Source organism: Protobothrops mucrosquamatus, unplaced genomic scaffold (assembly GCF_001527695.2).
Source record: "Protobothrops mucrosquamatus isolate PMUCROS unplaced genomic scaffold, P.Mucros_1.0 scaffold1163, whole genome shotgun sequence".
In the NCBI taxonomy this organism is placed as follows: Eukaryota; Metazoa; Chordata; class Lepidosauria; order Squamata; family Viperidae; genus Protobothrops; species Protobothrops mucrosquamatus.
In genome coordinates, this window is record NW_015387378.1 from 461208 (window position 1) to 471372 (window position 10165).

Here is a 10165-nt window from a genome sequence, read left to right on the forward strand (position 1 = left end):
GGAAGTAGGGAGTGGAAGGAGGAAGGTGGAGTGGTTGAGAGTCTAGAGGGAGGAAGGTTTGGTACGAGAAAGAGGGGGAAGCAGAGAGGGGGCAGCCGGGACCACCCGTAAAGTATCTTTTCTTTTGTGTATTGATGTTTTGTATTTATATGCGTCAAGTTTATGTTTATATTTTGTTATACTTGAAAATAATAAAAAAATTTAAAAAAAAAAAGCAACAGAAGAGCACCAATTACAATCAACTTCGAACTTTGATAGTCAAACCTTGATTTCAACTAAAAAATCTGCAATCCAAAAAGCAACAGAAACTGAAGAAAGCAACACTAAGATGGATGATGCTGAAGATCAACAAGTACAGCATATTGAGAATATAGACAACCTTGACAACCAAACAACAATCACAACATTAGATATGACTTCTTACTTAAGCCAGATGAAACTGGAAAAAGAAGAAGACCAGACTGAACTGACAACAAATATACTAAACCAAACATGGAGATTTGAACTATTAGGCTAACAATCCAATGACTACAAAGGGGCCAATTCCTTTGAAAAATTGATAACTGGTTGGTCTCCCTTGATTCAAATAACATGTGTGGGAATAAAGAGAGATTCACCTGAGGATTTAAAGACACTGGTATGGAAGCCTGCCTGGCACAAAAAGAAAGCTAGAGTCAGATTTAAAAAATTGGATTTTTTGTCTTATAATGGAAGAGCCTAAAATCTTACTTAATGGGCTAAGGAGATTTTAAAAGATATTAATTGATTTAATATTTAGGACTTAGATTTATAATACTTTATTAGTAAGTGATGAGGTACTAGGATGAGAAATAGAATATATTTGTGAAATAAAGTAAGAATCTATTTAAGTAAACATTATGTGTATTTTAGATATGACAACTATTTTGTAATGAAATAAGGGAAATTTGGATTACCTGAAATCTAAATACTATGGATATTAAGCTAAATTGGAACACTGTAATTAAAATTAGATAAAAGTTTAATACAGGATATGGATATGTATAAGTTAAAATATACTGATAAATGTCTTAACTGATCGAATTATAATTAGCAATGTATTAATTTGAATGTGATATAACAATCAAGGGAAATAGGGAATTTTTGATGAAGCAACTTGAGATGTGTACAAAAGATATTGTTACTGGACTATTGATTACCCAATCACCATGCTGCTTCCTCAATATTTGGATTTTTGTAAAACTGGAAAATTAATAAAACTTGTCTTTTAAAAAAGAGGAAAAAATGAATTCAGGAAACTGCAAACCCATCAGCCTGACATCAATACCTAGGAAGATTCTGGAAAAGATAATCAAGCAATGAAAACCTAGCGGCAAACCAGGTCATAACCAAAAGCCAACATGGATTTGTCAAAAACAGATCATGCCAGACAAATTTTATTGCATTCTTTAACAAAGTGACAAAATTAGTTGACCAGAGAAAAGCTGTGGATATTATTTACTTGGACTTCAGTAAGGCATTTGATAAAGTAGACCACAACCTATTATTTATAAGATAGAAAAATGTGGGTTAGATAGCATCATCACCAGATAGATTCATGGTGTCAACTCTGCAATGAACCTGAATGAAGCCATTTGGCTTGTTTTTGGTTGACACCAGAATGGGAGGGGGTGGTGGGATTTTTCTGCTAGCTTAAACAATTCTCTGTCCCATGGGAACCTAAGTCATTTCTGTTAGACTGGGAGGCTGAGCTTTCTGTTAGAAAGCCTGACAAACTAGTCTATTGAGAAACATAGTTGATAGCATAGTAATGGGATGGGAAGTTTAACTTTGTATACTGTAACTTTTTGGAGGGAACTTTAGTCTTGGTTTCACTTTTGACAGTGCCAATACTTTGTAACCAATAAACATGTTCTTAAAGGAAACATCAAGCCTCAAAGCTCTATTTTAGTTGGTCTCATCTATTGGAACCCTGACAACTGACTGACCAACCATACTCAATGTGTAGTCCTTAATAGAACTGTATTTACATGTAGGGACATATGCAATGGGGATCCCCAAGACTTTATCTAAGGCCCAGTACTCTTCAATATCTTCATCAATTACTTAGACCAGCGGTTCTCAACCTGTGGGTCGCGACCCCTTTTGGGGTCGAACGACCATTTCACAGGGGTCACCAAAGTCCTGGAGTTTTTCCTCATAGAATCCTTATGAAATGCAGTCCGGCATTTTTTTTTTGTTTTTTTCCCCTTTTTCATGAGCTGTGCTATTCCTTCTTATTCTACTGGCTTTTGAAAGCCAATAGACTAGACTCTATTCAAGATTACCTCCCATCGACCTGTACGCTCCCACAGAGTGGGTCTCCTCAGGGTGCCGTCAGCCAGACAGTGCCGGCTGGCGACCCCAAGGGGGAGGGCCTTCTCTGTGGGAGCTCCCACCCTCTGGAATGAACTGCCCCCAGAGATCAGGGTGATCCCTGATCTCCCTTCCTTCCGCCGTGCCCTTAAGACATGGTTGTTCCAGCTTGCGGGACTGGCCTAGGGGATTTTAGAGGGGGTTTTAATTATATTTTAATTGGATTAGATTTAAATATTTCCCTTTTAATTAATTTTAAACTTGTATTGTAATGCTTGTATTTTTATCCGATTGTTAGCCGCCCTGAGTCCGTAAGGAGAAGGGCGAGATATAAATGTAATAAAATAAATAAATAAATAAATAAATTCGAAAGCCAATATTTTCTATTGGCTTTCAAACGCCAATAGAATAGACTCTCTTGAATACAGTCTAATTCTATTGGCTTTCAAAAGCCAATAGGAATTGTCCAGGCTGTCTCTGCCCTGCTGAGCTGCCAAAAATCCCAGTCGGCAAACGTTGCTGCAGGTTGTCTGCAGCTAAGGCGAGCTTTCTGGAAATTTCCACCCCTCCCTGCTGAGCAACTACTAAATGTAAGTAAAAGAGGGCCAGGGGTGGGAGGGCCACCCAGGAGCACCTGGGCCTGCCTGCCGCCGCACCGAACGGGGGGCAACGGCGGGTACTGGGAGGGTAGCTGGTGTGCGTGGGGCCCGGCATTCACCCCATGTTTTCTGCTCCACCCCAAATTCGCCTCCCTTCCACTCTCCTTATGCAGCCATCTATGGCCTTAATACAGCCCTCAGTCTGTCTCGCTTTCAACACCCCCTAAAATTCTTCATTCAGGCAGGCTTCCAGAATTTGGCTGGCAGGATGCAGGTAACCCCTCCCCCTTGTCCTGCCGCCTCCCATGGCGCTGCGCCACTCCGTGTCCCGTGCCTCCGTGTCTCAAGCCTCTGTGGCACAGAACTGCTGGCGTTATGTTTGGGCGGAAGATTTTTTTCTTTTACAGATGGGGCGGGTGGGCCCGACATTCACGGGCAGGCAGGACCCCGCCCACTGAGCTGCCGCCTCCCCATCGCCTTCCACACCAGCCGGCTCCGTCGCCAGACCTCCCAGCTGACGGGCGCAGGAGTTCGGCGCTGTGTCCAGCCAAAGAAGCAGGTGGCTGGGAGGCCGCTGCGGCGCTTACCTCCTGTGCCTGTCAGCTGGCTACCCCCAGACCTGCACCCGTCAGCTGGGAAGTCCGGTGATGGAGCCGGCTGGCGTGGAGGGCGGTGGGGAGGTGACGGCTGGCTCAGCGGGGGTGGTCCTGCCTGCCCGCGAATGTCGGGCCCACCCACGCCATCTGTAAAAGAAACAAATCTTCCGCCCAAGCATAACTTTTAAGGATTTTAAGGATCTTTGAGAGGGAGAGAGAAATAGAGAGAGGGAGCTGAGCTGAGCTGGTCCCCACACCTCCTGGTGGCCCGGCCACCCTCTGCGCCACGCTGGAGCCTCCCACACACCACCCGGCCCGCCTCCCTCACCATCGGAGGCCGCCTCAGCCCTCTGGCGACCGGCGCAGCCCTGGGGCTGGTGGGCAGGAGCAGCTCCTTCCCGGCTCGCCGGGCTCCATGTCTCAGAAGCGGCCAGGCGGCGGGGAAGAGGGTGAGGTAGCGGCGATGCCCGCATATGCATTGGAGGCCAGCCAGCCGGCTCGGGAGGGGAGAAGCAGCACCTTCTGAGTGGGAGCTGGCGCTCCGGCCGCGCCCCTCTCGTGTGCAATGAATTGGGGAAGGGTTTGGCGGTGAAGGGCTGTGCAGCATGGAAAGGGGCTCCCGTGACCCCACCACTGCGATGGCGCTTAGGAGGCTGGAGGGGTGGGCAGGTCCCGGAGGGGCGGCTGGGAGAGGGCAAGAGGTGCCAGGATGAGGATGGAGGGCTCCAGGGTGGCGGGCACGAGAGGGTGGCCAGCGGCTCCGAGGTGCGCGGATCCTCCGTGCGGCTTCTGAGGCCCTGGAGGTGATGCCACTTGGCTCTCTGCCAGGCTCTCCGCCAGAGCCTCCCCCCTCCCCGGGCAATTGTGCGGAGCTGCTTGTGTCTCCTTGGCAGCGCCTGCAGGCAAGGCTGTGTGCCCAAGCCAAAATGCCGCGCTTTTCCTACCGCTTCTCCTCCCGTTGGTCAAAGAGGCAGACATGATTTCCCTTTCCCTGGTTCTTTTCATCTGTGCTGGAAAGGACAATTTGGGCTATTTTATTTTATTGCTTGTTTTATTACTTGTTGCCTTTGCTGAACCAGGGAAAATTGGTTAAAGTGATTTTCAGGAGCTGCAGAATGGGAGGTTCATTTCGGCGTCGTTAATGGGCCGGTTAAAAGGGACGATCCCGTAGACACACACAGAGGTCTGGAATGACCTGATGGTAGGGGTCGTCGGGATTTTTCGTGACACCTTCTCACTCCAATGCTGGGAGTTGCAGTTCATCACCATCTGGGAAAACATGACTCTCCAAAGATCATTCCTTCCTTCCTTCCTTCCTTCCTTCCTTCCTTCCATCCATCTCCTTCCCTTCCCCTTCAATCTCTCCTTCCTTCCATCCATCTCTTTCCCTTCCCCTTCAATCTCTCTCTCTCTCTCTCCCTCCCTCCTTCCTTCCTTCCTTCCTTCCTCCTTCAATCTCCTTCCTTCTCCATCTCCATCCCTTCCCCTTCAATATCTCTCTCCTTCCTTCCCCCTTCAATCTCCTTCCTTTCCTTTTCAATCTTCCTTCCTTCCCCTTCCCTCCCTCCCAACATTTTTGAGCAAGGAAGAGTAAGCTTCTCCAGCGAGCATTGCTATATTGTTTTTGTGATTAATCACTATGCTTTAATTATGTTCAATTCGTAATAATGAAAATACACCCTGCATATCAGATATTTACATTACGATTCATAACAGTAGCAAAATTACAGTTATGAGGTAGCAACGAAAATAATTTTATGGTTGGGGGTCACCACAACATGAGGAACTGTATTAAGGGGTCGCGGCATTAGAAAGGTTGAGAACCACTGACTTAGACAAAGGGTTAGATGTAACTCCTCAACTCATCAGATTTTCAGATAACACTAAGCTGGCAGGAATAGCCAACACTCCAGAAGATACAGAAGTTACAGAAGGATCTTGACAGACTTGAACACTGGACCCTATTAACAAAATGAAATTCAATGGTGAAAAAGTAAGGTTCTACATTTAGGCAAGAAACACCGAACTATAGGTGGTACCTGACTCAATAATAACTGTGGGAAGGAACTTGAAGTCTTAGTAGACAATCACTTAAATATGAGCCAGCAGTACTGCAGCTACCAAAAAAATTAGCTGTTTTAATTTTGGGGAGGCAGTAGAGGGGATGGGTTGTTTTCTTTTTTGCCTTCCTCTTTTCTCTTTTCTTTTCCTTTCTCTTCTTTCTTTCTTTCTTTCTTTCTTTCTTTCCTTCCTTCCTTCCTTCCTTTCTTTCTTTCTTTCTTTGTATTTAAGTAAGATATGCAGGGACTTATTCAGGCTGACATAACTGAACAGAAGAAAAAATATATAGATATACTACTCTAACCAAATAAAAGGAAAAACGAACACCAGGATATAATAAACCAGACTGTTTAATATAAACAAGCCTGTGGCCAAAATTGCCAGCGTCATCAGAGTTAGAATAGAAGGAGATTGGGAAGGCAGCTCATATAGCCTCCTGCCTCTGTGCCCGGCTCCTTGAGTGCATCATCAGCCTGTTGATTGTATTAATCCGTATCGCGCAGAGTTGTTCTGCATCAGGCAAACTGTCCTTGGCTCCACTAGTTGTTTTACGATCCTCAAGTGCACTTTTAGAGTGTGTGCAAGCACTTGGAGGGCGGCTGTCAATCCATCCCTGCGTCCAGTCTCCCTCCCTCCCAGGGCCATTATCCTCTCCCACCCAGAAACCGAAACAATGTGTGTGTATTTATATATTGTAGTTTGCATATTTTAAATATAATATTTGTATATTATATTAAGAGCCAGGGTGGCACAGTGGTTAGAATGCAGTATTGCAGGCTAATTCTGTTGACTGCCAGCTACCAGCAGTTCGACAGTTTAATTTTTACCAGATCAAGGTTGACTCAGCCTTCCATTCTTCCAAGGTCGGTAAAATGAGGATCCAGATTGTTGGGGGCAATATGTTGACTCTGTAAACCACTTACATAGGGCTGTAAAGCACTGTGAAGTCTAAATGCTATTGCTATTGCTATATATTTTGTAAATAAGGCAAATTAATTAAAATACAAAATATATATTTTGTACAAAATATATATTTTGTAAATAAGGCAAATTTTGTAAATAAGGCAAATTAATTAAAATACAAGTCCAATACACAAATAAACATAAAACTATTAATAAAATTTCTAAGTAATCCATTTCTTTTCTGAGAACCTAAACTATACCTATATTTGAAATCAATGATGCTTTGAATTAAAACATTAGAGAAATATTTAAAATGTTATTAGCCTCCATACACTCCTATGACTTTAAAATGTTTCTGTCAATATTTTAACATTGTATTCTTATATTTCTGTCATCATGAGCTTTTACAATCTGAGAGGAAACCAAATGTTTCTTTCTGTGCCATGTTATAAAACAGTGCCCAGTATACCTACCGGTCCCAGACGAAAAACCAGGGCTTTGGAAATTATAATTCTTGATTTCACTATACCATCTGTCAGCTACTTCATTTCCTGCAAGACAAAGAAAACTGTGCAATGGAACTGGAATGAAATGAACCTCTTCTCTTCTCTTCTCTTCTCTTCTCTTCTCTTCTCTTCTCTTCTCTTTTCTTGACAGTTAGAGATTATCCAATTCTTTTTATTAATTCCATTATTAATTTGATTAAGGCAAGGCTTTTCAACCAGTGATACGGGTACCACCTGTGGTACATTGGCACCTGGTAGGTGGTATGCAACCATCCTAGAAAAGTGGTAGTGGGGGAGGGGAATGAGCTGAACCAGTGGCAGCACCGCACAAGCCTGAGCGAGAGATGGCTGGAGCTGCAGGGCTGTCAGGGCTCAGTGGAAGCGCCAGGATCAGCGCTTCTTCGGGGATATCAGGGCTCAGTGGAACCACCAGGATCAGCGGCAGGCTCCAGCTGGAGCTCGGCGCTGATCCTGGAGCTTCTGCTCAGCCCAGAAGAACCCCCATCAGCTGGAATGTTGCAGCATCTCCAGGGTCTTGTAATTTACATTAAGATGCTTGGCAACTGCTTCATATTTATGATGGTCACAGTGTCTCAGGGTCATGTGAAGTGACCAAAACCTGTTGCAACCACCCAGCTGATGGGGGGAATAAAACCAAACACCCCCCACCCCCCCCCACTGCCAATCCTCAACAGAAATGCTCACAACAATGAAAACCTCGGATAGGAGGAAGAGCGCCGCTGGGTGGGCAGGCAGGTGTCTTGCTTGGCTGTGGCTTGGGGGGCACTTTTTCAGTGCCATTGTAACTTTGAACAGTCACTAAGCGAACTGTTGTAAGTCGAGGACTACCTGTACTTCATCACTTTTTTCCATTTTGGGGGGAGTCATCAAGTTTTTGACACCTTGCTAGGTGACTGGTGGTACTCGGATATTGCCATATCCTAAAAGTGGTACAATGGGTGAAAAGGTTGAAAAGCCCTGGATTAAGATATTGATCATTAGCCATGATAGTCTGATTTCTTAAGAAAATATTGAAATAAGTTAAAGGAAATTGTAAGCACATAATACTATTGAAAGAATTTTTAAAGGCCTAGGTAGCTAGGAAATAGCTTTTGTTTATGTATATACGGTCTGTAATTATTAAAATATTTTCCTGTTATTTTCTAAAAAAATTCATTTATTTAACATCAACATGCATATAAGAGCAAGATAAAGGAAGAATGTTGATGTTAAGGTACTAACCTATATTGGGACTATTTAAAGACATAGATATAAGTCCTCATAATCATAAGAAGTGTGTGAGACTGGGGACAATTTTGTGCACACTGCCATATCAGAATGGGACAACTCGCCGCAGCCAGCTCACTGTGGCCAGCTCGCCTCTGCCAACTCGCCATTACCAAGTTGCCACAAGACAATTCCACCTGGCCAACTCACCAGGGGGACAATTTGTTGTGGTCGGTCGGAAGAAGAGCCAGGTGGGCAAGGGGGAGGAGCAGGAAGGCAGAATGCATGAGGTGCAGCAGGCGAGCGAGTGGGCAGGGTGCAGTGCAAGGATAGATTGCCCGGGTGACTGGAGAAAGAGCCAAGTGGGCGACTGAATGGTGAGCAGAGTGGATAGAGCACGCAGGGTGCAGTGAGAGGATGGGTCACACCACCAACTGCAGTAGCAGCAGTAGCAGCCAGAGCCGCAAAGTGCAAAATGTGTCCCGCCATGCAGAAGCACCAGCCAATTGGTGCTTGGTGCAGGTTGCCATTGGATTACTGAAAATGAATCTGAGGCATAAGAAGCTCAGTGTTATTCTTTTTTCCCCTCTCTTGGGGGATATATGCATATTATCTGAAACAAATAAGTTCCAATGGCTGGCTGAGTTGCCTGAATTCAATCCTAGAAATCCTAGCTGCTGTGCTAGGCTCTGGGCAGAAGAGAACAAGGATGGCGGGGGCAGCCATGGTGGGCAGTAGAGGGTACCAGCTGCACAAGGAGAATAAGCTGCTCTGGCATTACCATGGTCACATAAGATGCATTGGACAGGGAAAGGGGTGTTCCGGATACTACCTGTCGTGGCCCATGCCAACTTGTGCCAAACATTTAGCAGCTGGTAGTGGCATGCACCACAAGCTTCTGCTGCACCCACAAGCTCTGCCCACCTCACTTCTACAGCTGCCCAAGGTGAGTTGTCCCCCAGTGAGTTGGCAGTGTGGAATTGTCCTGTGTCAACTCAGTGAAGGCAGAGTTGGCAAGTTGGCAGAGGTGAGTTGGCGGGGACGAGCTGACTAGGCAGACTAAGTAGAAATATTATCTAACCTCAAGTTATCTTACGAGCTTCATGATCAAATGAGGACTTGATTTGGATCTCACTACCTTAGTCTAATAATTTAACCACTTTTCCACTATAATTGATCTACCAAAAGTAACCAGCAATAACAAATTTAGGCACAGCACTAATAGATAATGTAGAGACAAGACAACTATTCAAGAGTAGTTCATTCCCTTTACTTGTGGCAACAGAGAATGTATGAAAGAACCAAGAATATAAGTGCTTGATGTATTGCAAATTTTGGTAGCAAATTGTTGTGTCCCGGGACTTGCAGCAAGCAAGCCCAGGCAGTTGCCATGGCAACAGGCTGCAGAAGCTGCCCGGGGGCCAGACAAACTGGCAACAGCCTGCGCGCATGCGCAAGAAAGCGCGCGCGAGCAGTAGCAACTTTACCCGGACCGTTCTTGTTCGTTGTTGTTGGTTGAAGCAGAGGAAGAAGCAGGAGGCCTGTGAGTCTCCGTTTTCACTGTATGACTCTAAGTGCCATTAAAGAAGACATTTGGTTCACACAATGCCTGTTGTACTAGTCATTGAATCCAAGGATTTAACACTGGCGACGAAGGTGGGATCATCTTACAACAATTTAACAGAGTAAGACGCACCTAAAGGAATCCTTGGAGAGGAAGACGGCGTCAAACAGCACTTGGCCTGCCAGTAAAGCATCGCTGGAGGTAAGCTGGCTAAAAGACCCCTTCCAGAAGAGAGTGCATGATGGCAAAGATAGGAAGGCTGCCTGAGTTTGATGTGGGCCATCCTGAGAAATGGGAGACTTATGTGGCCAGAGCAGAAACCTATTTCAGAGTCAACCAAGTAAGGGAAGATGGTTTAAAGGCTGCAACATTACT

At 45.0% G+C, this 10165-nt stretch overlaps 1 protein-coding gene across 2 annotated transcripts in view; it reads right to left on the reverse strand.

Annotated features, from left to right (window-relative positions):
• GLIPR2 (GLI pathogenesis related 2) overlaps positions 1-10165 on the reverse strand; it is a 59649-nt gene that overhangs the window by 18622 nt on the left and 30862 nt on the right. For both annotated transcript variants that reach the window (XM_015820696.1, XM_015820697.1), the window contains exon 4: positions 6967-7044. In XM_015820696.1, the coding sequence (XP_015676182.1) occupies positions 6967-7044 (78 nt within the window). The remainder of the gene's footprint in view (positions 1-6966; positions 7045-10165) is intronic.